The following is a 26,861-nucleotide window of genomic DNA, read 5'->3' as shown; positions in this document are numbered from 1 at the left end:
GACCCCGTGAGCCTTCGCAGGAGTGGGGAGGCGGCTGTGCCTGCTGGGCGAGCTCTCTCCCTTCTGCTGTAGGCTAGGAGGGGAGGGGCTTCTCCAGAGCTCAGCCTGCTGCTGGCCACACCCAGGCGGGACCATATTTACTCATTTAAGCTCACCCTCCCAGGAGGCTCTGGGCTCTAGGCCTGGTCACTGACCTTGGCTTGGTGCCTCTGGCTGGGTGCTCTGGCCACTCCCCGGGGAGCTGGGCAGACCAGGGAAGCATATAGAAAAGGAGATGTTTTTGCCCTCTGGTCAGGGGACCTCCGCCATGGGCAGTACCCCATTCGCTCTTACTTTGGAGACCTGACACTAAAGCTCTTGAGATCCCTGGGGACTGGAGGAAGGAAGCTTCTGTTCATCGCGCCCTGTGTGCCAGGCTCTGTGCTGGGCACGGGAACGTATGAAGACTCGTTGGTTTCCTGGCATAACTGTTTTTTATAACTGGGGAACTGAGTCAGAGACTTAAGTGATTTGCTAAGGGGGTCATCCACGCCATCCCTTGCCTCCACGTCACGTGATCCAGCTGGAGCGGGAAGACCTCGGTCCCTCTTCCCCGGTTGGGAAGTGTTAGGGGCTTTGTCTGCCGCTAAGGGAAGGGTCCAAGGGAGCAGGAGACCCAGAGAGACCTGGGAGGGGGGCGCGGGGGGCGAGGACGGGGCGTTAAGGGAAGTGCAAACCTGTAGGAGTCCCTGCCTGAGGGCAGCTGAGGGAGATGTTGCTTTGGTGTCCTGAGAAGGTATCGTACCCCGATGGACTGCCATGGGAGAAAGCCCCCAGAAAAGGGACCAAGTGACGCCTGCCAGTCCCCTCTCAAGCTGGCTGTAATGCGCGGCTAGCGTGAGCTCAGGCTGGTCTGAAGGCGAGAGGCTGACAGGAGCCTGCCCAGGCCCCGAAGTTTGGGACTGTCCTGGAAGGAATTGCTCAGACTCCCAGGGGGAGGGAGGGAAGCCCCGACCTGCAGTGAGCCCACCTCTGCTCCTCACTGCAGGTGACAGAAAGAGCCGCCTCCCCTGGGAAAGGAAGGAGGGTCAGTGGGGGAAATGTGGGGCCCTCCAGAGCAGGTGCTTGGGAAGTGAGAGCCTCCTTTCTTCTAGACCCCAGCTCCAGCCTGGCCCAGGACTTGCTGGCTCAGGCAGCCGCCCAGAAGGTGGGGTGGGGGCAGGCAGTGTCCCAGCGAGGACCTGGTGTGTGGGAGCTGCCTGAGCCGGCCCTGCGGGGGGCCTCCAGGCCAGGGGCTCAGCCTGACTCTGGCATGGGCCGGGGACACTCCCCAGCCAGCTGTCTCCCTGCCTCAGAGCCTTCCCTCCACCTCCACCTCCCCCTGAGTCTTAGCAGATCCCCTGGCTGCTTGCTTCCTTATTCCTCACGATTTCCCCGCCCCACCCCCGCCAGCAAATGCTTGGGGTTGAGGGTTGGGAGAACAAGGAGTAAGGAGCTCGTCCCCAAACCTCGAGAGAAAACATTCAGAAAACATTGGGTGGGGGTGGGAGGGGAGGGGAGTGGACTGTCTCGTTTCTGGAGTCTTCCTGCTCCAGGCTCTGGTTGGATCAAGTAACACGGAGGCAAGGAGATGGCGCAGATGACCTCGGACCTCGAGTTTTTGCCCTTAAAGCATGAGCGTGCTCTGTGACGGGTGAGGGACAGTGGTTGGGGGTGGCCCTGGAGGAAGCGCTGAGCCTGAAAGGGGGGCTTTAGGCCTTCCAGTCACATCTCTCCTTGACCTTTGAGGTCCTTTCCTTCGGCCCCCACAGCTGCTCGCCTCTCTGCCCACTCCCCTCTGCACCCGCCGCAGGCCCGTGGGGCCCAGACCGACCGGGTGGGGACAGGTGTCCTGGCCCAGCTGCTTGCTCTTGTTTCTCCCACCTGTCAGCCCAGGGGTGAGGCGTGAGGGGCTGGCCAGCAGGGAGAGTAGGAACCCCTTGGTCCCCTCACCTGCTCCCTGGGGCTCGCGGCAGGGCCGGGGGGGGGGGGTCGCTTGTAAAGTGTGGCAGAAGGATTGAGAGTAGACAGTGGGCAGGACTTCCCCACTCAGAGCCAGGATGGTGCCAGGTCACAGGCACAGAAAGCTGGTTGATAGCCGGGGGTCTTCGCACAGTCCACTCACGAAAGGGAAGGCTGTGAATTGAATCTAGGGGCAAGGGTTTGTGTAGCTGTGTAGAGGTACCCCCCCACCCGCCTGGGCCCCATCCATCTGGCTGGGCATCTTAGCCTCACCTGGCACCTTTCCTGAAAGCAGCGAGCTAATCCTGTAAGAGTTGCCTGGCTGGCCGCCTCGGCAGGCCCACGCAGCCGCCCTGCCCGCCCTCCCCTGCCAGGGGCTTAGAGGACTGTCCTTCGAGTCAGGAGGAGACCCAGCCACCGCCCTGAGCGGCCCCTTTAAATCCTCGGTGGCTCCCTGAGGTCATGATGTCTCTAGGAGGATTTGCTTCCTCTGATTGGATTGGCCTCTTTTGGGCCCCGTCTGTGACTGTAGGTGGGCACTCACAACCTGACCCTCCAGCTGCCTTGCCGTCAGGCTGGGTGCTGCCCCGGGTGAGGGCCCGGGCCTCGGGCCTTGTGTGCTCTCTCCTCGCCTTCCCGTTCTGGCAGCCAGGGCCCAGACCCCGCCACCTGCCTCTGCTCTGTGCACGGGAAGGAAGCGTCCCACCGCCGCCCTGGAAGAGCGTCCTTCAGAGGCCCGTCTCCTGCCCTGCTGTCTCCTTTCTCCTTCTCAGCCTGCTCTTCCTTCGCTCGGGGGCCTGGACTCCATAGTTACCCCATGCCCTCATTTCCATGGGAAGTCCCTCCCCTGCTCTAACCATCAGCCCACCCGCTTGTCGTGGCGGGCAGCCCAGACGCGGCGCTGGTGGCATTATGCTCACCAACGGCTCTCAAGCTGACCCGCCCCCAAGGCCCCAGCTGCCACTTTCACTTCTGTCTCCTGAGACCCCAGAGGGAAGTTGGGTGGGGAGGTAGAAGGTGACACACTAACCGTCCCAACCGCTTCGGATGGCCAGGGGCCTCCCGGCCACCACTCTCATCTAGATGACCCGAGTGGAAGGACTGGCTGCGGTGGGAGAGCAGACCACCCGGCCAGGGCAGGGCTGCCAGGGGTGCTGCTCTGACTGGACACGCAGACGACCTCCTCGGGGAAGCCCGGGGACGGGTTGCCTTCCAGTCCCCGTTGGTTGGAGCGTTGTGCCGGGGCCTCCGTGCTCCCCGAGACCTTACCAGCTGCCCCTGCTTGGTTGGGTGACTTCTAACAAAGCGGACTTGAGCCCCAGAGACGACTTTGAGGCCAAAAGTGCAGCCCTGGGCCGTCCTCTCTGAGCCTAGCACGTGTCTTGTGTGCTGCACGAGGCCGTCTCCTCTCGTCCTCCTGCCGCCCCCGTCCGGGCACTAAGGTGCGGGCTCTGTCTACTGGGAGCCCCCCAGGCAGCCGCCATTCTCTCCGATGCTCGCTTTCGTCTCAGGGTCACACTCCCACCCCACTCAGAGGAGGGACAAGAGCAGAGGGCCCTGTGGGACTGAGAGTTTAGACAGTACCCCAGGGATTCTCTGTTGGTTCAGGGATGCTTTCTAGACAAGGTGCCGGGAACTGCATCCTAAGTGCCTAGGTGTGCTGGGTGGGGGTGGCCCAGTTCCTGGAATGGGAAGTTGAGCCTGATGGAATAGGGTCAGAGACACTATGCAAATCGCCATGCAAATGGTGGTAGTGAGTCATTACAGATCAGTCTCCCGGGTAGAGCTTGAAGCAAGGCTCAGGCTTCGGTTCCAGAACCAGCCGCACTAATGACCATGACCGTGACCTCGGGGGGCAGTCACTACCCAAGCCCTGGGTCTCATAGGCATTCCAGGTGTGTTTGGGGTTGGGGTGGCTGGATCTCTGCAGTCAGAGCCCTGGTGTGCCCCACCTGGTACCCGCCCTGGCGGACCATGAGCCTTTCTCAACCCTCTGCCATCTGTTAACGAGGGTTACTGTTCAGAAAGCACCTTCCGCCTTTAGCAGCCCCATCCACCCCCCCACACTGTCCTTCCCCCTAGGCTAGAGGGCAGTGGACCGAACCAGGCCATGTCTTCTCTCACCTCCCCATGGAGGAACCCGCTCCTGACCTCCCTTCCTTTTGGGCCTCTCTGAGGAGCACAGGAACCAAATGTCCTGGCTAGAAGGGCACTCGGGTACCTGCTCCCCTCCACCCAACCCATCGTACTGACCAGTGGGGTTACACCTGGCGGGGCAGAGACTTATTCACGGTCACGTAGTCATTTAGGACCAGAGCAAGCACCAGAACCCAGGCATCCAGAAGCCCTGCCCAAAGACCCCATGCTTCCCTGGGCTGTTTGTTGTCCAACCACACCCACCCCTTTTGTGCTAGAATTCAATCTCCCGTTACCCCAGATTCTTCCTGAGATCGGGCCCAGTGGCTCCAGAAACTTGTGAGGATTTGGGGTGAGGGGTGGTTCCTAGGAGCCGGCCCAGAGGCCGCCAGGGGAAGGCCAGAGCTGCGGTAGGCGGTGCTGGAGCCTGGGGGGTGGGCTGGCTGCCGCCTCTGGCGGGCACTGGACACACTCTGGCCACTGCAGGAAGGATGGGAGCTAGACTACAGGAAGGACAAGCTGGGGCGGGGAGGCAGTGGAGGAGGCTCAGGAGACAGACCCTCACTGGAGAGGCATCTCCTGGGCAGAGAACAGGATGACCCCATCCCAGGGGATTTGTCCCGGCGGGAAGCCTGGGGTGGGGCTCTGGAGAGGTGTCCAGCGGAAGCTGCAGGGAGGGTGCCCAGCAAGCTGGCCACGCGGGGTGCTCCTCTGGCAAGTCCGTTCCTGTCCCTTCAGCCAAGGATGCAGTGCCTGTCTCCACTCGCCTTCCTGGGCACCTGGGACCTGAGACCACCCCTGCCCTGGGCCCAGCTTTCCCGGCCTGGTCCTCCCCCTCCCCCCAGCCCGCCAGCCTGCCCCCAGGTCCCTGTCGGGGAGTTAAAATTAGCTCAGTGCCCAGGCTAAAAATAGCCCCTGCCCAGCCCTGAGGCTGCTGGGCTGGGGGGAGGGGAGTTCCCGAGGGAGGGGAAGATGGTGGGAACCAGGGGTTTGGGAAGGGAGCCTGCCAGACAGAACTTTGAGGGGAGGAGGTTGGGGATGGGGACGGGGATCGCCGGTGCCTGTGAAAGCAGACGCTGGGACTCTGGGTTGAATGAAGCGGCTGCCCTGCGCTGGGGGAGGGGCGTGGAACGGAAGAGGGACAGCAGAGAGGAGCAGGGGAGCGGTGGGGGGAGCAGGCTGGGGGCGTGAGAACTGGGCTGGGCGGGTGGGGGCGAGGGACACTGCTCCCGCTTCCGAGGACTTCAGAGATTGCGGAGGAAGGCCCCCTGTGTGTACCCCGGGGGCTGTGAACCCCAGCACCCTCTGCCTGGGCCCTGCGTGTTGGTGTTGGGGTTCGCCTTCCCACACCATCTTCCAGAGTGCACCTCAGTGTGTCTCTGCTTCGAGGGGAGAGGCCGAAGGCTGTGAGCCCCGGGCTAGGGTGGGGGGACCGAGAGGGCTCCTGGGCTTCCCCTCTGCCCACTGTGGGGGCCTGCCTGCCCTCAGGAGCCCGCATGCCCTCGCCCTCAGTGGGACCTGCCCCCCCCTGCCCCCCCCCCCCCCCCCCCCCCCGCTCTGTCTCTTGGCTGGACTGCAGGTATTCGGAGGGCAGGCCTGGCGTCCCACCGGTCGTGCCGCGCGCCCAGCCCAGCGCTGGGGCACAGTCGGGCTGCCTCTGAGTCTGGGCTCCGGGCCTCGCCCTCTCTGCTCTGGCCCTCTCCTTGTCTGTCTCTGCCTGCACCCCACACTCGGCCTCCCTCTTGGCCTCTTGGCCTCTCTTACTCGCGGGTCTGTGGGTCTGTCCCCCTCTACCACCCTCCTCTGTGTCTGCCTCACCCACGCCTCCTCCCTCGTTAGTGAGCAGGCTGCTTGAGGCCGCCTGACTGTGGGGGTGACAGGTGGATTGGCTTGTCACCCCCTCCCCCAGCGCCTGCTGCCTATTTCATGCCCTGCAGCCCAGCCACGGGGAAGGGGCGGAGGAGGGCTGACAGCTGTCTCCGGCGCCTCCTGCCTTCCCCTCCAGTACCCAGCCTGCGGCCTGGAGCAGCCTGAGAGGAAGGGACGGAGGGCCTGCCTAATGAGGGCTGCCTCTCTCGCCGTGCAGAGAGCGGGGTGGAAGCCCAGTGCTCTGCGCAGGAGGCTGCTCACTCAGCCTCTCTGGGCCCCTGCTCCGTTTTGACCTGCATCGGTACAGCAGCTCTGGAAGCAGATGCCCTCCAGTTCCTGGGCACCGGGAGCCGCTGGGCGCCGGCTGGCGGGTGTGGGTGGGAGGGTGTGGGGGCCACAGGGGAGTAGGAGAGGAGCTAGGAGACACTCTGGGCTCCCCAGGAAGGGCAGCCCGACACAGCTGCAGCTCCAGGAGGCCACCCTGACCGCCGGCCCGCACTCTCCCCACTGGCCCCAGGCCGCCCTCACAGGAACTGAGATAGCATCATTCTGAAACCCGAGAATGGTTTGAATATTGCTCAGGTACCAAGAGGTGTTAAATTGGGGGAGGCAGGGGCCTGTTTTTTTCTCCCATGCCCCCTCCAGCCTGAGACCCCCCTTTAGGGTACATTTTGCATAATGTTTGCACCTCATTTGCATGTAAATACAACCCACAGGTTTCTATTGGGTCTGGATCCCAGCTTGGACAAATGGCTGTCCACGGGGTCGCTCTGGATTTCCCACCATGTCTGGTTCCCTCAGCCCCTCCTCCTTGTCAAGGGTGTTGTCAGATGAGCCTCTCCAGCCCTGTGTCCTCTCTGTTCTCCATTTGCTGAGGCTTCTCTGCCACCACTCTTCCCTAAAAAAGGTGGGTCTGGCCTGCCTCCCTAGGGCTCAGCCCAGCTGCCCTCCCCCCAGCCCCTCTGCTCTCTCTGTCCCCACTCCCTGCCCCCAGGAGGCCCACCCTGCCCAGCTCTGTCCGGCCAGCACTGCCTTGAGTGGGAGAAGCAGAAGCTGCGGAGCCTTCCAGGGGCTACACTTGGTGACACAGCTGCCACCAGCCCAAGGAGTCATAGCTGTGGCTGAGGTCAGGCGGGCCGCGGGGCCATCGGAGCCGGAAAGCCATCCTAGCCAACCCCCTGCGTCCATCGCATCTTGCTAATCCCCCTCCAGCCCTGGAGAGACAGCCAGAAGTCAGGTCTGGGAGGGCTTCCTAGAGGAGGAGAGGACCGGGAAGGAGAAGAGGGATGGGGGCGGGCCAGGCCAGGGGGAAAAGGTGCACGTCTGGAGAACAGATGCCCAGGCCTCTGGCTCTGGGCAGTTGGTTAGGTCATTAGGCAGGGGGCTAATTAAGGAGGTCCAGGTGTTCATTAGGATCTTCCTAATTGAGTAGGAGGGAAGTGGGACGGGGTGGGCCTCCACAGCTTGGACAGGGTGCCCACCCAGGCCCCAGCCGCCCTCTTCCAAAGTCAGTGGTGAGTTCCTGTTCTCGCCCTGGGGCTCTCCGACGCTGCAGCAATGTAGAGTGGGTAGAGTGGATAGAAGGCGAGAGAGATTATTGCAGGCTCGGTCTGCTCTGTAGGAGGGCTCCTGGTTAGATAGGAGGAGGGACTGCCCAAGGCAGGGGCATCTCGTCCTCTGGTAGTGTTGGTACAGAGGTAGGGAGCGGTGGTGGGCAGGGGGCCTGGGAAACGTGGAGTTAGGAAAGCACTTGGGGGCTACCCTGGCAGAGACTGGGATGGACAGGCAGGTAGGTCTGTTCATCGCTGACTCCCCTCTGGTCAGAGGATGCTGGGGGCGGGGCGGGGGGGGTCCCTGTGGCTTCCCTGTCTCCTCAGTCCTGATCCCTCTTGCATCCCAGCTCCCCCAGCATGAAGCGGGGGTGGGGGGGTGTAGGAGATCAGCCAGGGAGCCGGTTGCCAGGCGACAGTTGCCTAAGCAACCCCATCCTCTCCATCTCCATGTGCTCTGGGCTGCTCCATAGAAGACTTTAGAGTCTCACCCTCTGCACCAGACAGCCCGAGGATGGGGCGGGTTGAGGCCTGGCCTGCAGAGGCAGGCCTGCTTGGAGTGGTTTGGTCGGTGGTGTCCAAACGTCCAGGTTCAGGGGCAGAGGGGCAGGATGTGGGTCCTGCAGTGGCACTGACCCGAGTTAGACCACAAGCCCCTTCTTGGAGCAGACATTTCCCGAGCTCCTCCTCACAGGGGGTGGAGTGGTGCAAAGGGCAGTTGTGGATCCTGCTCTCGTGAAGCTCCAGCTCCTGGGGAGCCAGGCATTGAGTAGAAGCACGGAGTGGTACTAGTGTACGGTGGTGGGAAGTGCCAGAAGGGAAGGACAGGGTGCCCTGAACCAAGGGAACAAGGTCGGACTGCAGGAAGGACTTTGCAGGGGCCACGAGGGCACAGAGAGGGTTCTCTCCCCACTTGAAGGAAGAGACAGAAGTGGCCCGAACCTGATAGAAGCTACATCTCAGCGAGAATTTGCTTCTGCACAAAAGGTGGTGAGAGGGAGCTAGGAAACTGGGTGATGGAGGGAAGGTGGATGCTCTAGCATGGGAGTACGGCAGTGAAAGCCTTCACACAAGGCCAGGCCAGAGAGGCTCTGTGACAAAGCTGTCTTCGGGGCCCCCTTGTCCTCTGCGTGCCCTCTCCACCCTCCCTGGGAGCCCGGGCCACCGTGGCTCTGAAAACCACAGCTTTGGGGTTGCACTGGGAAGCGGGGGGCTGAAGTCCTTGGGCTGGGGCCTTCCAAGTGGGGCTTTGGCAGAGATAGGGGTTTAGGCAGGAATGGGGTGGCTGCTGGACCACTCGGGGCTGCCTGGGCTGTGTTGGTATTGTGCCAGGGGTGTGTGAGGGGGGACAGTAGGAGGCCCAGGGCCCATAGAGCACCTTGAGGACAAGGAACAGAGGAAGAGGTTCTGGGACCCCTCTCTGGGGGGGGGGAGGGGGGATCCCTCTAGTTGTGAGGGAGCAGCATTGTTTCCTGAAGATCTCAGGACAGAGCAGACACTCTCTTTCCAGCTGGGCTGGGGAGAAACTGAGGGACAGGCCTGGTGATGGGGCAGGGTGGGAAGGGGTATTTCTGGCTCCTCCCAAGTCCACAGATTCCCTGCCTCCCCTCTCCCCTGCCCCCTGTGGCCGAGAGGCCAAGGTTGAACTTCGGCATCTACTGTGGTACCTTGGGGGCCATGGCTGAGCAGGGCTGGAAAGGCTCCAGGAAAACTGAGCAGCCCCTGGAAGTGGGGGCTGGGGGAGGGGGTTAGGGGGTTTCAAATGATAGACGTGCCTGTCCCCTCTACCCAGTGGGGGGCAGTGAGAGCCCACCTCCCTGTACTCTGCAGTAGGGTCTCTGCCTGGACCTCTGTGGATGGGGGTGTCTCGAGCGGTGGGCTGGATTCTGTGAACAAGGCTCTTCCTCAGACCCAGAGTGGCTTTAGAAAGCATGGCCTCCTGCTCGCTGCCCCCTCCCCCCTCTCCTGGAAGGCTCCACCTCTGATTCTCCTGGATTCACAGAGCCCAAGGGGCCCTGGGGTCATCGTGTGCCTCCATCCCACCCCGGGCCCTTCCAGTCCCCGAGGGCTCACCCAGCCTGTTTGGGCACTGCCCACACCTGAGCGCGGGCATTTCCTGGGTCAGGCTGGGCTTCTGACCCCACGCGCCCTCCCATCCTGGACTCGTGTGGCGCGGGGGCTCCGACTCCCGTCCTGGCTGCGGAGCCTGGCCGATTTATAGGTGCGTGAGGTGGGGAGGCCTCCGCCCGGCTGCCAGAAACCTCCTCGGTGCACGCCAGTGGCTCTGTACTTGCTCCGAGCTCCAGGGTGAACCAGGCTGGGAAGGGCTGCCCAGCCTGAGCTTGGGTCCTGGACGCAGCGCGTTGTCCTGTCGTGTCCCCCCCCCCCCCCAAGCGGGAGTCGGCAGACCATGACCTCAGGGCCGGTTGTTGCAGACCTGGTTGTAGTGGAGTTCCACCACCCTTCCGTGTTTACGTGCTGTCGGCAGTAGCCGTCAAGGAGTTGTCCAGAGCGAATGGCCTGCAAGGCCCGAAATAGTCATCGACCCCTTTACCGAAAAAGTTCGCAGACTCTGCTCTGCAAGGCTGGTGTGTTTATTTATTTTAAGCAGCAGAACCGTTTCTTCAAACAAAACTTTGAGGCCGAGGCCCACCGGGTGACATGGGGGTGGAGCAGCCCTGGGGGGAGGGGGAGAGGGGCTCTGCAGCCCCAGCCCCACTCTGGGCCCCCAGGCTCTAGCCTTCCCTGTGTTCCTGAGCCCCGGCCACCAGAGCACACCCCTCCTGGCACCAGGTACCCCGTGGAAGTCGTGCGTGGCCTCGGTGGATGCTCTCCGCACCAGGCGCCAGGACCAGAAGGACCATTCTAGGCCAGAGGGGTGGCTGGCGGACCCAGATGTCTCTACTCCAGGCAGATTCTGGGGAGAGGAAAGGGCCTGGGGCGTTCTCTAGGACCCAGACCCTTGGAAGCCAGCTCTGAGTGATCTAGAACCCAAGAGCAGCAGAGTTGGTACAGAAAGAGCCTGGACCAGGGCCTGGGCCCTGGGCGTCGGTGCCCACTTGTGCCTGGCCATGGCACACCATTGCCTCAGGGCACCCCCATCTCCTCGTCTTGAGGATGGGGTGGACACCGTCAGCCTGCCCCAGGGGTGCTGTGAGCCTGGCCGGTGTGCTGGTGGTCACCGGGGCTGACAGTCCTCTCATGACCCCCCCCTTTCCCAGGACGCTGTGCAGAAGGTGTCCTGCAGACCATGAACTGAGCCCTGGTTCCAGGCTGTTCATGAGCACAGTGTGAGGCGTGCCGAGACCTGCTACCCAGCAATCCCCTCCCCTCCCTAGCACTGAGGATCCCCAGAGAAGATGGGGAGGAAAAAGATTCAGATCCAGCGAATCACTGATGAGCGGAACCGACAGGTGAGGAGGTCTTGGAGCCATGTAGAGTGGGTGAGGGCAGGGAGCTGGCCTCTGCCTCTACTCCTTCCTGCCAGTCCAAGAGGGCTACCTGGAGGAGGGGGCCTCTGAAGGCTCTTATGGAAGGGGAAGGACTGAGTTGGGAGGAGAGGAACTCCCACCTCCCTGCAGCTCTTGGAGCCCTGTACCCCAGAACTCTAAGGCTCGTCTGCTGCTGTAAGCAGGTGCACCTGTGTGTCCCCCACCCCCAACCCCCACCCACTTCCCACCCAGGAACCGTACACAAGCCTCAGGCCATGCCTGGGCACGCCCTGTTCCCCAAGATGAATTCTCCCCCTCTTTCTCCCCCAGGGGAGGATCCAGAAGCCCTTCCGTTTTCCTCCCCGACCCCTTCACAGCCCCTGGCACAGAGGTGTGGAATTCTGTCCATCCATCCTCTCCCTTCAGTGAGGCCGCTCTAGGCTGCATCTTGGTCCTGCGTTGGCGGAGAGGTGCTGGCCTATCTCTCCCCCGGGCCAGGGGCTCCAGGACAGGCTTTGACTGAGCCAGACTGGGCCACCCCCTCTCCACCGCCTGCAGGTGACATTCACCAAGCGCAAGTTCGGACTGATGAAGAAGGCGTACGAGCTGAGTGTGCTCTGTGACTGTGAGATCGCGCTCATCATCTTCAACCACTCCAACAAGCTGTTCCAGTATGCCAGCACCGACATGGACAAGGTGCTGCTCAAGTACACGGAGTACAACGAGCCTCACGAGAGCCGCACCAATGCCGACATCATCGAGGTGGGCCCACGCAGCACGTACACGCCTGCCCGGCCCGGTGTCCACCCCACCTGCTCCCCACCCCAGCCCATTGCCCACCCCAGCCCACTCCCCACCCAGTCCGGTGCCTAGCCCAGCCTGGTGTCCACCCCCAGCCTGCTCCCCACCATGTCCCGCTGCCCACACAGTCCGGTGCCCACCCCGGCCCACTCCCCACCCCGGCCCATTGCCCACCCCCCAGCCCGGTGTCCACCCCAGCCCATTGCCCACCCCGGCCCACTCCCTACCCCGGCCCACTCCCCACCCTGGCCCGCTCCCCACCCTGGCCTGTTGCCCACCCCCCTGGCCTGTTGCCCACCCCAGCCCGCTCCCCACCCAGTCCGGTGCCCCCCCAGTCTGGTGCCCACCCCAGTCCGGTGCCCACCCCGGCCCGCTCCCCAACCCAGCCCACTCCCTACCCTGGCCCGCTCCCCACCCCGGCCTGCTCCCCACCCTGGCCCGTTGCCCACCCCAGCCCGTTACCCACCCCCCAGCCTGTTGCCCACCCCAGCCCGCTCCCCACCCAGTCTGGTGCCCCCCCAGTCCGGTGCCCACCCCGGCCCGCTCCCCACCCAGTCCGGTGTCCACCCAGCCTGCTGCGTCTTTGCTCATGCTTGTCAGGCTGGCGGGACATCCTCTGCTGTGTCTTCCCTCCGGTTCTCTCTCTGTCTTTTGCTCTCCTTGTCCATCCTTGGTCTGTTCCTGCATCTGACTCTCTGTCTCTGTCTCCCTCTTTGTTTCCATCTCTCTTGCTCTGCCTCTGTCCCTTTATGGGTTCCTGGGACTCAGTTTTCTGTTTCAAAAAAAAGCCAGCATTACAGGCTGTTGAAGGACACGGGCTTTGGAATCCAGTGGTGACATTTACTGGCCGCGTGGCCTTGGGCCGTGGTGCCCACCTCCACGAAATGGGGCCAGTGTGAGCTTTGAAGGGTGTGGTGGGACTTGAACAAGACAGCCCGGTTCCTGCTTCTCACACGGGGGCTGTGCGTGCTTTCAGGGAACAGAACTTCTGCCAGGGAGGCTGGTGCCCGGGAAGCCACAGGCTTGCCTTCCCGGAGAGGGACTCGAACTCCACGATTTGGAGGAAGTGACCTTAGCCTTACAATAGAGAAAACAGATTTACTCTAGACTGGAATGGAAAACATACATTTGTTATTTATTCTAAAAACAGACCAAGTATCTGTGAAGGTGTTTTGAGCAGGAAGAGGGAAGTTTGGGGTCTACTCCAGACCTACCAGGAGTGCCCCAGTGTGGTGTGGGCCCCTGGGCAAGGACAGCAGCAGGAGCTCTATAAACGCTGGTTTCCTCTGGGCCTTTCTCCCCCTCCTTCCTCTCCCTCTGTCTCCATCTCTGCTTCTCTCCCCCTCTTCCTGTGAGCAGAGCCCAGGGACCAGGCTGGGCAACACCAGCCTGGACTGCTTCCCCCCCCACCCCCCCCACCCCCGAGCTACCACAGGGTCTCAGCCCCCAGCCCATCCCCCCAGGGCCCCTCCCCACCTGTCACCTTGGAAGCAGGGGTCTCTGCTAAGTGTGTTGCGCATTCCTTGCGGTGGGCCTTTGGCCTGAGGCCCCATGGCGCGCCACCCCCCTCCCGTGGTGGTGCCTCCCCACCCAGCACGTTCACATGGTGCGGCAGGGCGGGGAAGGGGGATGGCCGGGAAATGCTGGGGACCCAGAGGAAGGAGGTGGGGAGAAAGTAGGGGGGCGGCGGGGACCCTGCCCCTGCTCCTCCCCTGCCAACGGCTGGCTGACGCCCTGGTGCGGTTGCAGACCCTGAGGAAGAAGGGCTTCAACGGCTGTGACAGCCCGGAGCCCGACGGGGAGGACTCGCTGGAGCAGAGCCCCCTGCTGGAGGACAAGTACCGGCGCGCCAGCGAGGAGCTGGACGGGCTCTTCCGGCGCTACGGGGTGAGCTCACTCACCGTGTCTCTGTCGGCCCCTCCCGGCCCCCCCCCAGGCGCTGCACAAGAAGCACAGGGAGTGTGAGAGCCCCGAGGTGGACGAGGTGTTTGCCCTGACCCCCCAGACGGAGGAGAAGTATAAAAAGATAGACGAGGAGTTTGATAAAATGATGCAGAGTTATAGACTGGCCGTGAGTAGTCGCATGGAGCGGTCTCCCCGTGGTGCATGGTGTGGCTTCGCGCCGGCCCCCGGCCGCCCCTGACGCACGTCCCGCGCTGAGCCGTGCCGGGGCTGGCGGTGACCACTGAGGCACCGCTGACCTGGGTTGTGGACTCCTTTCGGATGGAGCACGGGCCGGGAGAGGCCTGGAGCGCCCCTCTCGCCAGCAAGGCGTGTGTAGATGACGTGAGGGCTTTAGATGGCAGGAGAGTAGGGGCTGTGTTCTTTGTCCAGGTCTTCTCAGGGCAGAGTCCCCGGGGGCCTACGCAGCCGCCCCTGGCCCGAGACCCTCGGTGCAGGCCTTCCCTAGCTGTGTGGGTGCACGTGGGTCTGTATTCAGGCCCTCTAACCTGCTCCCCGTGTGTCCTGCCTGGCTGAGGACTAACCCACCTCCACTGGGGGCCTCGGGGGTCCCTGGTCCCATCCGCCATGAGCAGAGCCTGTTCTCGTTCTCTGGGCCAGAGCTTGATCCCAAAGCATTCCCTCCAGCAGACTTCCTCTGAGAGGGCCCGGGGCAGAGGGCTCGAGCTGCGGGCCCTCAGACACACAGCCCAGAGACCACAGGAACCCGCGCCCGCCCTCTCTTGGGCACAGTGGGTCCGGGGTGGGGGCGGCGCCTGGCCTGACCCCGCCTCGCCGTCCTCTGTCTAGTCAGCGGTGCCGGCCCCCAACTTTGCCATGCCCGTCACGGTGCCCGTGTCCAGTCAGAGCTCACTGCCGTTCAGCAACCCCAGCGGCTCTCTGGTCACCCCTTCCCTGGTGACGTCATCCCTCACGGACCCGCGGCTCCTGTCCCCCCAGCAGCCCGCACTGCAGAGGAACAGCGTGTCTCCGGGCCTGCCCCAGCGGCCGGCCAGTGCAGGTGAGGTGGGGACGAGGTGTGCTGGGGACTTGGGGGGTTCCGTCTCCCTTCGCCCCGCGCGGCTTGTGCCGCTCGCTTGTGTGGCTCCTGAGGGAAGGACCAGGGCTCCTCCCGCTGTTCGGTCCGGGGACCCGCCGTGGAAGGCGCTGTCCCACCAGCTAACCGTGGTTCTGTTTGTCCCCAGGGGCCATGCTGGGGGGAGACCTCAACAGTGCTAATGGAGCCTGCCCCAGCCCTGTCGGTGAGTGTGGCTGCCCGCCTGCCTTCTCAGCGGCCTCGCGGGCCCAGGGACCAAGAGGGACCCCGATGAGACGGGAGGAAGGTCCCAGGACCCGAGTCGAGCCTGAGGCTTGTCTGCAGCCCTGATGGGTGTGGGCGATCATCAGAGATGTGGGCTCAGGGAATCCTGGGCAAGCTGGAAGAAGGGACCAACATTTCCAGCTGGGGGAGAGGATGCAAGTGTTCCCCATCGAGTGGGGGCATCTGGGTGGGATCTGGAGGGTGTGCACGGTGTTGCTGACGCGCTCCCATACAGACCCCCAGCTGCCAACGGCCTCTCCCCTGCCCTGTGCTGTTGTCCGGCCGGTGACTGTGACTTCAAATGTCACCATTGACGTCACGCTGACATTCCTGCCATTCCCGGAGTGATCTGGGAATTGGGATGAGGGCAGCCCCACACTTCCAGGGGAACAGTGTGCTCCCAGGGGACAGAGCAAGGTGACACTTGGGACTGTGGTCAGCCCCACTTCTCTGGGCTTCAGAACCCCCAGTTTAGCCCCGGGCACCACCTAATGTCTCCGTGGCAGTGATTGTGCACTGGGGTCAGGAAGTGGAAGGGATGGTGGCCGCCCTTTCCTCTCCACGGAGGGCTGGAGAAGTACCTGAAGGGCCATGACGGTCCTTCCAGGCGCTCAGGCCCAGCATGCAGAGCACGGGTGGGGCCTGGCATGGCTTCCAGGCAGCTGCGTCGCCCTGGACAAGTCATTGTGCCTCTGCCAACCAGGCCTCGAGTTTGCGGTTTTGTGACCGGGGCTGACCCACGTCCCGTCTGCCTCGCCACACAGTCAGCATGAGGGTTAAGTGAGATCGTACCCTGTGTGGATTGTGGCGCAAATGCGCAAGGTCGTTACGACACTGGTCGTCGCCAGTCTCATTCTGGTGGTGGCTGTGTTATCAGTCCCCTGTGACCAATGACAGCACCACCACCGGCGGATGGCTCGTCTTCCCCAGAGCCACGGGCATCCTGTCATGGGCCCCTGTCTCTTGGCCAAAGCTGCACTCTGAGTGGTCGAGGTGCCTCGGGGGTCCTCATGGAGGCCCAAGTCCCAGGCTGCCCTCCCCATCTGCAGCCAGGTCCCTGTGAGCGGTCGGGGCAGGTTGTGGGATTGGGAGGTGCTGGACGCCCTGTCTGTGAGACCAGAAGGAGGGAAGGGGGTGAGGCGACGCCACTGCGGCATCCAGCTCCAGTGCTCCCCGCCCCCACTCCGGCACACGTCGCTTAGAGGCAGGGGAATAACCAGTAATTCCGGAGTGAGGGGGCTTCCCTTTTCTCCCAGGACAGGGTGGTTTTGGGGGAAGATCAGAGTCTGAGTATGGAGTCCTGGCACACGGGCTGGCGGCTGGGTCCGTGTCTGACCTTTGACCCCCATCTCCTCCTCTCAGGAAATGGCTACGTCAGTGCCCGGGCTTCCCCTGGTCTCCTCCCTGTGACCAACGGCAACAGTCTCAACAAGGGCATCCCTGCCAAGTCTCCGCCCCCGCCCACCCACAGCGCCCAGCTTGGAGCCCCCAGCCGCAAGCCCGACCTGAGGGTCATCACTTCCCAGGGAGGAAAGGGGTTGATGCATCACTTGGTGAGTGGGTGTCTGCACCGAGGGGCAGGGGCTGGGGCTGGGGAAGAGCCAACCTCCAGCAGGAGAGATGCAGGCTAGCCAATAGGTGGGACTGCCGGAGGGAGACCGTGGAAGCCGGACTTCTCGGGAGCTCTTTCTCCCCAGAGGGCCTCATGAGAGGTTGGAACGTGGACGTGCCACCCACAAGGGCAGGAGGAAGCGACAGGAGGTGGGAGAGAAGGTTCTGTGCCGGGGAGGAGGTTGGGAGGGATTTGCCACCACAGCGGAAGGATGAAGGTTTGCTAACGGGTGGATGTTGGGATGTGGCATTCTCTGGAGTCGGTCTGGACAGCGAAGAGCTCTGTCCCAGGCTGGACAGCTGTCCTGCTCATGTGTGAAGAGGTAGACGGGGCGGGTGTGGGGCCGGGGTGTGAGGGGAGGGCAGAGGCCGCAGACTGAACCGCCCCCTTGGTTTTATTTCCGCTCCCAGACTGAGGACCATTTAGATCTGGTAAGTGAGGCCCTGAGATGTGTGCGGTGGCTTGAAAGCCTGGGTCCGCCCGTGGCTCTGTGCCACAGCATGGAGCGCGCCATGTCCCTCCACCAGCGGGTGTGCTGTGTGTTGTTTGGTTATTGGCCAGGAGCCGTGCTCCGTGCCAGACAGGGTACAGAGGTGAATGGGGCGGGGGTCAGGGGTTAGATATGCCCGCGTGTACCTGTGTGTATGTGGATGTCTTTATGTGACGTTGTGTTCATGCAGACACCCCTTTCTCTGTGTGTGTGTGTGTGTGTGCGCACGCACGTGCATGCCGCGGGGGACAACCCCAGGCCTCAGGGGGCCCGTCTGGATGTGCCCCAGGATGCCTGCGTTAGGGGGGCTGGACCGGACTGGCCCTCTGGCTCAGTCCCACTGAGCATGCTTGGAACCCAGGGCAGGGGCCTCCTTAGGAGGAGAGCCAGCCAGACCGGGACAGCATGGCCCCCCGGGGCAGCTGAGGCCCAAGGAGAGGCCAGAGCTGCCCGTGGCAGGGGCTCGCCGCCTCCTCTCTGCCTCCCCGTGTACTCAGCCCTGCACAGCCTGCCTCACATGCGCTCAGGCACATGCCGCTGCGCACGCGCCGTCACACTCGCGTACTCACCCTCAGCCAGGAGTGGGGCGGGGGCTCCTCCCTCCCCAGCTCCCTGACGGGCGGCCAGAGAGGCTGGAAAAGGCAGGCGGGCTTTGGCGGCCAACACGGCGGCAGTTTCGGCCCTAGCGCAGAGCTGGAATAAACAAGTGACTCAGCGGCAGATGGAGCTGACAGCCCCACACACGTGTGTGCACACACGCAGGCACACGCCACACCGGGCCCCGCGCTCCCCGTGCACATGCCGGCGTGCTCGGGCAGGGCGTGCGCTGCCCCAGGACGGGTGGGGAAGGCACTGGACCTGCTCTCACTCGGCCCCGGGGCCGGCATGCCGACCTCCATGCACGTGTGCACGCCCCCCTCCCCGGATCTCAGCCTCTCTGGGAATGCACCAGCGCTCGTGTGTGCGGGCGCCTCTGTGCCCAGCGTCCCCCCGGGGCCGTGGGGAGCAGGGGCCCCACCTGGGCCTTGCAGTGGAGGGCCAGGGGAACGCAGCCCACCCTCCTGCCGCCTGGTGACAGACCCTTTCCTCCTGCAGAACAATGCCCAGCGCCTTGGGGCCTCCCAGTCTACCCACTCACTCACCACGCCAGTGGTTTCCGTGGCAACACCGAGTTTACTCAGCCAGGGCCTCCCCTTCTCCTCCATGCCCACTGCCTACAACACAGGTGAGTCCTCAAGCCCCTCAGCCCCCCTGTAGCTGCTTGGCCTTGGGGCGGGGGCGGGACCAGATGGGGAGCAGGAGATAGTCCTGGGTGATGCTCCAGTGGATTGGGGGAGCCCCCTCCTGATGAAGGTCGCCAGCAAATAGAAACAGGATGCCCACTGAAATTTGAATTTCAAATAAAACAATGAATAATTTTTTAGGGTAAATATGCGTCAAAGACATTTGCTGAAATGTTAAAAAATTATTCATTGTTTTGTCTGAAATGCAAATTAATAAGTAGGTATTCCCCATTTTTAATAAAGGACCTAATGGAGAAAGGAGCCCCCGCCCTTGGGGACTGAGGAGGAGCCCGGCCAGAGGTGGGCTGAGCAGATGATTCCAGCAGCCCAGGGCTGGGGAGAGGGGAGGGGCGTGGTCGGTGCAGCAAGGCTTCCTGGGGGAGGAGGAAGAGGAGACACAGGTAGAGGAGGCCCGGGAGAGAAGGCCTGTCAGGAGGGTTTACCCAGCCTCCCGGGAAAGCCGAGAGGGGCAGGGCGAGGAGGGAGGACAGGGCCCCTCACCCTGGTGGTGGCTCCATGGTGGGGTGATGGGGAGGGGAGAGGAGCGGGGGGACCGGTGAAGGTCGGGGACGGGAGTGAAGGCGGAGAGCTGCTCAGACACACGGGAGAGGTGTCTGGGTCGAAGAATTGAGACCGGACACCCAGTACCCAGGCCGTCCTGGGTACCCGCTGTCCCCTCCCAGGACCAGTCGGTGACGCTGTGGGCCGTCTTGGCCTGCACTCCGCACTGTCGTGTCAGGAAGGACGTCCCCGTGGGGAAATCTCACTGCCGAGACCTCAGCCACCCCTCACGGTCCCTCAGCCCTGACTGGCTTGTGCTGGGGCTGTTTGTGATGAGATCAGACTAGATCAAAAGGCCCCTAAACTTCTCCCTCCTCCCCAAGCCCCCACGCCAGACACCGTACAGATCCTCTCACGCTCTGACCTCTTCCCTGGGTAAAAACCTGGGGCCCAGGCTCGGACACAGGGAAGCCCTGGGGGCAGGAAAGAGCTGGAGCCGCCCCGCTGTGGAGAGGGGCCAGACCCCGCCGTGCATGTCTGCATCCAGGTCTTCCCACCCAGGTGGGGTGTGGTCAGTCCCTCGTCCGCTCATGCATGGGGTCCTCGGGCCACCTCAGATGGCCGTGCCCCTGGGGGCCAGTGTCCTCCCCTGGGAGAGCCGTGGGCGGGCGGGGAGTTTGGCAGAGGGCAGCACAGACCACTGTTCAGGAGCCGCCGTGTTTGGGAATCCCACAATGCGGCGGTGGTTTCCTGCCATCCTCTCTGGCCCTTGCAAGTCTCTTGAAGCAGGAGGGGAGGTTGGCGGGCGTCCGTGAAGCTGGGACAGGCGCCTGGCAAGGCCAGACTTTAGACTGTTTGTCAGTCTGGTGTGAAGGCAGGTTCTGACCCTGGGCCTGCCCTTGGGGCCCTGCTGGGAAGTGTGGGCTTCCTCACACCCTCCCAGGAGCCAGGGCTCCGGTTCCTCCTGCTGCCGCAGTCGGTCAGCAGGCCTCAGTTTCGACAGCGGGTGTGTTCAGGTGCCCCTATGTACGTAAACAAAGACACACTGCTGTTTCACTGTTCTCCGCTCGTAGTCCTTGGCCCCAGTCCAAGTTCTGGCTGCGGGCGATCTGGCTCTGGTGACGTCCTGGGTAAGGGACAGGCGTGGCCCCTTGCTGACACTGGCTGCAGAGGTCTGGTGGCTGTGGATGGGCTGCGAGGTGGCCTGTGGGCCATGTTCCTCCTGTCCAGGAGGCCCCGGGCCTCCGCATAGACGGGGCTGGAGTGTGGTGGCAACGTGCGGGAGCCCCTGCCTCTCGGGTGTGGAGGGGTGGCGGGCGAGGTTGAACGCTGTTCGAGGGTGGGCATCCTCGTCTGTAAAATGAGTCCGAGGGGCTCCTTCCTGCCCTCGCTCTGCTTTTTTTAAGAATGGCTCAAAGCTGCTGGCTAATGTTGTGAGACCAGAGGCAAGCAGGGACCATCTCTAGGCCAGACTTACGGGTAAGCGAGGAGCCCAGGGTCTTGCCTTAGCTCCTCCACTGGCTCTGGGACCCGGGGCTCCCCACGCTGGAGGCTGCGGTTGCCTCGTTTGTGAATTAGTAACAGCACCAGGCCAGCCTTCGGAAAACGTCCCGTGTGCCAGACGTGGTTGTGCGTGCCCCGTGTGCGTTCACTGCTCCGTGGTCCTCCACGGCTGTGTGGTACAGGCGGGACTCCTCTGCCTCTGCCCACTGCTAAGTCGAGAGCAAGTCCCTTGCCCCAGGTCACGGGGCCTCGGGAGGCCTCGCCCTTGCCCTGCACCTTCCTGCTCGGTTGCGCGGCAGTGCCGTCGTCCCTGCAGAGACGGGAGCTGCAGCCCGTGATCCCTTGAGTGAGCTCGGTGGTGGGACCACGCGGGGTGTGCCCCTGCGCCCCCACAGCACCATCGCCCTGGGCTCCTCGGGGGACCTTTACTAAGCTGCCCCAGACTGGCTGCAGCCTGGAGCGCCCCAGCGTGCTGTTGGTTGTGCAAACATCAGCTTCTTCATTTAAGACAGGAGTGGTCAAAAGCAAGGAGCACCGCCTCATGGGGAATGTGATGGAATCCTGGCCCGGTGCGCTGGGCCCCACGAGGCTCTGCAGGCCCAGCAGGGGCACGTGCGCGTCCGTCCGCTGGGGTGGTGTGCGGGCACGGCGGCTTGAACCCTTGCCGCGCTGACAGTCTCGAGATGAGCTGCGGGGCCGCAGCCGCGGGGGGCAGGGCGGTGATGGCAGTTAGCTTCCGTGCGCCATCCCTCTCGCGTCCCCATGACGCCCCTGTCTCAGAAAGGCACGTGAGGACCTGGCAGTTGAAGAGATGACAGACGTGTATTAGACCCTCCTGACTTCTTTCCCCTTCTTTTTTGAGTTGACATTCTGAAAGCGATACCTACACGTGGTACTGAAAAAAAAAGTTAACACTATTTTAAAAACACACCTCTCTTCGTTCTGCTAAGAAGCGGCACTTGCCGCCTGTGTCGACGTGCATTCCCTTAGCGGGGGGCCCTGTGCTGGGGGGCCCTGCTGAGTCCTCCCGTGCTCTCACCCCCCCACCCCTGCAGATTACCAGCTGAGCAGTGCCGAGCTCTCCTCCCTCCCAACCTTCAGCTCGCCCGGGGGGCTGTCGCTAGGCAGTGTCACCGCCTGGCCTCAGCCTGCGCAGCCGCCCCAGCCCCAGCCGCCCCAGCCGCCCCAGCCGCCCCAGCCGCCGCCCCAGCCACCCCAGCCGCCCCAGCAGCCACCCCAGCCGCAGCCCCATCTGGTCCCCGTGTCTCTCAGCAGCCTGATGTGAGTCCTGGGGCGCCGCGGGGGGTGGGGGGCGCGGGGCGCCGGAGGCTCGGGGACGGCAGAGCTGGGGGTGGGAAGAGGAGGCTCCTGTCGGGAGGGAAGGGGTGGCCCCCTCGAGGTGCTCTGTTACCAGCGGACAGCACGGGACCTGGGACACTACAGTGGCCTGGGAGACCCCCCCCCCCCCCCGGAGCCCCTCCCCAGCCAGCCTGGAGCACCAGGATGCCGTGGGAGACATGGGGACAGAAAACTAACGTGGCTCCTTCCCTCTCCTCTCTTCCTCACTTGGTCCCTCTTCTCCCGGCTCCTGTCTGTCCCTGCCCCTCCCCGCCCCACCTCCTCCCTCTCCCTCCCGGGCCCCTCATCCCTTCTGTGTGTCGCACCTCCTCCGCTTCTGTCCCGGTGCCCAGCCCGGGCAGCCCTCTGCCCCACGTGGGGGCCGCCCTCACAGTCACCACCCACCCCCACATCAGCATCAAGTCGGAGCCGGTGTCCCCTAGCCGCGAGCGCAGCCCCGCGCCGCCCCCTCCAGCTGTGTTCCCGGCGGCCGCCCGCCCGGAGCCTGGCGACGGCCTCAGCAGCCCGGCCAGCAGCTCCTACGAGACCGGGGACCGGGACGACGGACGGGGGGACTTCGGGCCCACGCTGGGCCTGCTGCGCCCAGCCCAGGAGCCCGAGGCCGAGGGCCCCGCTGTGAAGAGGATGCGGCTCGACACCTGGGTACTGTAGCGTCACCCCTCCTGCCCGCCAGTGTGTGCTGCACCCCGGGACCGCCCCCACCCTGAGCCCCCACCCGGGAGGCCTCTGGGCCACCTCTGCAACCCCCCGCCGCAGGCCCTGGCCCTGCGGGGAGAGGGGCGTGAGGGACCCCCAGCCCGTGGCCAGGGCCCTGACACCCCGCTCTCCATCTCCTCTCTCTGCAGACATTAAAGTGACGATTCCCAGCCCCCTCCTCAGCCTCCCTGACGAAGAGTTGACAATCTCACCGCCCACCCCTCCCAGCCCTGGGCTCCTCCCGCTCGACCCCCACTTCCTTTTGTGCTCCGTGTCCTGTTGACGGTTACATTTGTGTATAATTATTATATTATTATTATTATTATTATTATATTTTTTTTAATTTGGATTCTCGCTTTGGAGAGGAGGATGCTCCTGTCCCCTCTTTCTGCACCCCCCCCGCCATTTTACTGGCTGGGGGGGGGCTATTTTTTGCGGGAAGGGGGGACACTTTGCACGTTGTACACATATGCTGCAGGAGGGGGTGGGGAGCCCGATAGGCCTTTGGGACAGGACAGGTGCCGAGCCCTGCATGCGGAGCCCTCCCACCCCATCCCCCAGATAGAGGGAGATAACCAAAAAACCTACCAAACCACAAAATCCCTTATAATATACTGAAACCCCAAAGTCGGCCTGATGGGTGGGTTTGTGTTTCAGGGGGCAAGAGAGCCCAGGTTCTGAAGAGTTTCTGTGTCTGGGCTATTTCCTTTTGGCCACAGGCACATGGGGTGAAATGCCCAAGCCTGGCCCCCCAGTGCCCCTGCACACACACGACACTCTCACGGATTCATGTGTGAGCTGCACCCCCAAGGTGTGGGGGTGCCGGCCGAGCCTCTGGGCTGGGAAGGCTGCCTGGGATTCGGAGGCTGGGGGCAGGGTTTGAGGTGGGGGCCCCTCGGAAGCACATTTGGAAAGACGGAGAGCCATGAGGAGGGGCCGAGAGCTGGGGTGAGGGGTGACTCGGGGCCCCCTTCCGTCCCTGGCAGTTTCTCTAAGATGAACAGTGCAATAGCTCCCCGTCCCTGGGCTGACACCGGCCCCCGAGAGCAGGCCACAAAGTGCAGGGAGGACGGGGAGGGGGGCAGCTCCAGTGAGGTGGCTCAGCAGGACCGGAGCCCCGGCATCCAGGGGCAAGTGTGAGTGGGGGCTCTCTCTTCCTTGCACGGACACATCCCCAAAGGAGGGACACTGGGGTGGCGTGAGGGTGGGAGGCCAGCCTGCCTCCTTTCGTCCTGGGCCCTCCCCAGCCCCCTCCCAGCTCCTCCCGCCCCGACCCCACCTCCCTGGTCGCCTACCTCCTGTCCCACCTACCCCCACCTCCCCCCCCCCCCCCCCCCCCCCCCCGCAGCCCACCTTCCCTCTTGGCTACTGTAACTGTAAATAGCAACCTTTGGAAAACGTTAGCAGTGTAACAGTCCAGGAAACTGTTTTTTTTGTTGTCGTTGTATTGATATGAAATGAGATTCTATTTTTGTCAAAGTATATTGTAATAATAATGACTCAAGCGGCCCGTACTGTACAGATGAGACTCTTCTGCTGTTGTTCTTGCTCCCCGCCCCGCCCCTCTCTGCTGGGACCTCAGGCTGGACCCAGATCAGACGGGAGGGGGCAGGCCCCCAGCCTGCCATCCAGAGGGGGCTGGCCCGAGTGGGCAGGTGGCGTGTGCAGGCGGACAGGGGGTCTGCCCCGGTCCTACACCTGCACCCAGCTCCTCTGCCCCAGGGGCGCACCGCTCCCTGGGGGTGTCACCCCAGTAGGACAGTAGACAGTAGACAAGGCCCAGCTTTGCGGTCCTGCCTCTGTGACCCAGCCGCTTGCAGTATTCCGACACTTGACGCAGGGAGGGAACCAGAAGCAGGAGCGTATGTGACCACACGTGTACCTGAGCGTGTCCGTGAGGGCATCCGGTATCTGTGTGTGTATGGTGGCGTGGACGTACTGGTGTGTGTCTCTGAGCCCATCTGGGCCTATCCACGGATCTGTGTGAATCGAGCTCCGAGGGCATGTCCGTGTGTGCACGTGCCTGGTGTTTGCGGAGGGACAGTGGCCGCTGGGCTGCACAGCCCTGGCTCTCAGCTCCACGCCCCTCCTGCTTGGCCCCTGCCCCAGTCCACCCTCCGCTTTGACAGGTTTGGACCACAGTTGGGGGGGGGGATCTGGCAGCTGCCCCCTTCGCCTCTCCCTGGGGCCCTGCTTCTCCTGGGCTCCACGCACAAGTGGCCACCCGGTCCCTGGTCCTTTGCACACACACGCAGCTGCCCTTCCTGCTCGTCCCCCACCCCAGTCCTGCTTTCAGGGTGACACTCATGATCCTCTTCCTTCTTGAAGCTTCTTCTTTGGGCCGTGATCCTTCCTTACTCAGAGTTCAAGCCCCACCTGCTGATTGGGCACACGGCATGTCCCAACCTACTCCGTGGGTTCCTAGAGGGAGTTTGAAGAGTCGACAAGACTTGATCAGGGCCTCAAAGTACACCAGGGTATAGGCTTGCGCATGCACGCGTCCCCAGAGCCTTGCCCGGTGTCTGGCACATAGTTGGTGCACAGTAAATGCCGAATGGGTGAGCGATAGGTGCTCAATAAAACTCAAGTGACTGGCTTTCCCTTCTCAGGCTGTTCCGGGCAGCAGTCCGCCCACCTTTGGAAGCTGGGCTTGGCCGCCACTAGACACACGGTGGGGACGAGAGCCCCTGTGGTTCACGGTGCAATATTCACCAGTTTTGCCCTCTGCCTTGTAATGGCAAACCTGGCTTTTGATTACCGTGTGTGTGTGTGTGTGTGTGTGTGTGTGTGTCTTTCCTCTCTCTCCCTGGGGCAGGGGGTGGGTCTGTGAATGAATATGTGACATTTCTGCAATTCAGTATCCCAAGGTTTCTCTTGGGGGTAGGGGCTCCTGGCTGGCCAGACGCATGGGTCCCTGGGAACCCAGACCTCAAGGGGGGGGCTTCATTTCTTCCTCTCGCAAAGCCAAATTTGCCTCCACCTACTCCTTCCTCCGAAGAACTGGGCGTTTGCCAAAGTAATCACTGGAGTCACCCCGTGCCCCTCCCTCCCCCAGCCTTCCCACAGCTTCCAGGGACAGTGGGCAAGAGGACCCTCCCATTCCACTGGGACGCACCGTTCCTCCCCTCCCCAGCAGTGCCCTCGATGCAGCAAGACTGACCCCTGACCTTTACCCAGCCCTCCCCACCTTGGACAGGAAGGAATTAATGCACCTTCTCTTGATGATTATTTATTTGTTTGGAGAGACAGAAATGATGTAAAAGTGTATCTAGAAATATCTATATCTATATATTTTTAACTGACTCTTTGGAATCCCCTGGGGTGGGGTGGGGGTGAATTTAGGCTTTCGTAGAGGAGAGGAGACCTGGAGCCTGGGAACTCTTGTCCTCTCCTCTGCCACCTCTGTCCACCCCCTAAGCGATGGTGGAAGCTGTGGGATTTGTGTGGGGGCAGGGGCTCGAATGTTCTATGGAGAATCTGGATTCTCTTTGTCTTCCCCATTCAAGTCCCAAAGGGAAGGGGGAGAGGGAGGGAGGCATGGAGCTGCCCCCCCAAAACCCGACAATCACCCACACTCCTGGGGCTGCTCCTGGGTCCTGGGCAGGGCGAGTCCAAGTGTGTGGCTGTTGATTTGTTTTCAATATTTCTTTCCGTGCTGTATGGTGATGCTTTCTTAGTATTCTACACAATAAGGAGACAAAGTCCTCGGGATTCTTATGAGTTTTGTTTGAAAACTCTTTCACTATATTTGTTGTAAAGAGGTTTACTATTAAAAAGAATACACGTTTCTGATACTTGGGCTTGGGTTCTGGTTTCTTTGGCGCGGCCGGCGGCGGAGGAGAGGACCAGGGTGGCCCGAGGGTCCGCTCAGCACGGTGGCGGGGCGGTGAGGGGTGCTCCCAGGTCTCAGGTGAGCGGTTCTTCCAGGTCCTGTCAGAAGCAGAGGCTGCCCCACACGGGCCGGGGTTGTCCTGGGGGAAGCCACACGGGGGGCCCTGGGGCACGAGAGGCAGAGAAGCAGTGCCCTAGGCCAGGTCAGGAGCAGGGTCATGGGGGGCAGGGCTCCAGCCACCAGCAAGAACTCGCCGTGGATTCCACTGACGCGGGCTGCCCTCTTCCCCCTTCAAGGTGCTTTAACGGTGCCAGGGAGCCTCTCCCTGCTCTCCGAGGGCCCCCCCCGAGGGCCCCCCAACCTGGTGCCGCCTTGCCGGAGGGGCAAACGCGGGGTGTGGCTCGGCCCCAGCAGCGGGCGCACAGGCCGGTGCTGCTGAAGCACAGAGGGACGAGGGGGCGTCTCCCAAGTGCGGGAAGTTGCCCCATGGCGGGGTTGGCCAGTCCCAGTGCTGGCGCCCCGGCTTCCTATCTGTACAATGCAGTGACCTGTACCG

The 26,861-nt window shown here is 63.0% G+C and overlaps 1 protein-coding gene across 6 annotated transcripts in view; it reads left to right on the top strand.

The window, feature by feature from the left end:
* The window catches only part of MEF2D (myocyte enhancer factor 2D), a 30,902-nt gene extending 4,635 nt beyond the window's left edge, over nt 1-26,267 (top strand). For 2 of the 6 annotated variants that reach the window (XM_027611523.2, XM_027611525.2), the window contains exons 2-12: nt 10,757-10,948; nt 11,525-11,728; nt 13,517-13,654; nt 14,519-14,729; nt 14,914-14,970; nt 16,392-16,582; nt 17,052-17,072; nt 18,227-18,356; nt 21,474-21,699; nt 22,110-22,419; nt 22,623-26,267. In XM_027611523.2, the coding sequence (XP_027467324.1) occupies nt 10,895-10,948; nt 11,525-11,728; nt 13,517-13,654; nt 14,519-14,729; nt 14,914-14,970; nt 16,392-16,582; nt 17,052-17,072; nt 18,227-18,356; nt 21,474-21,699; nt 22,110-22,419; nt 22,623-22,634 (1,554 nt within the window). In that variant the 5' untranslated portion in view covers nt 10,757-10,894 and the 3' untranslated portion in view covers nt 22,635-26,267. Of the gene's footprint in view, nt 1-9,839; nt 10,124-10,756; nt 10,949-11,524; nt 11,729-13,516; nt 13,655-13,703; nt 13,839-14,518; nt 14,730-14,913; nt 14,971-16,391; nt 16,583-17,051; nt 17,073-18,226; nt 18,357-21,473; nt 21,700-22,109; nt 22,420-22,622 lie in introns of those variants that run through there. The other 4 variants (XM_027611524.2, XM_027611526.2, XM_027611529.2 and 1 more) reach the window with 4 other exon arrangements.
* Nucleotides 26,268-26,861: the final 594 nt, after the last annotated feature.

This window comes from Zalophus californianus, chromosome 10 (assembly GCF_009762305.2).
Source record: "Zalophus californianus isolate mZalCal1 chromosome 10, mZalCal1.pri.v2, whole genome shotgun sequence".
Classification (NCBI taxonomy): Eukaryota; Metazoa; Chordata; class Mammalia; order Carnivora; family Otariidae; genus Zalophus; species Zalophus californianus.
The sequence above is the reverse complement of the archived record's forward strand: the minus strand, read 5'-3'. Positions and strand labels throughout refer to the sequence as shown.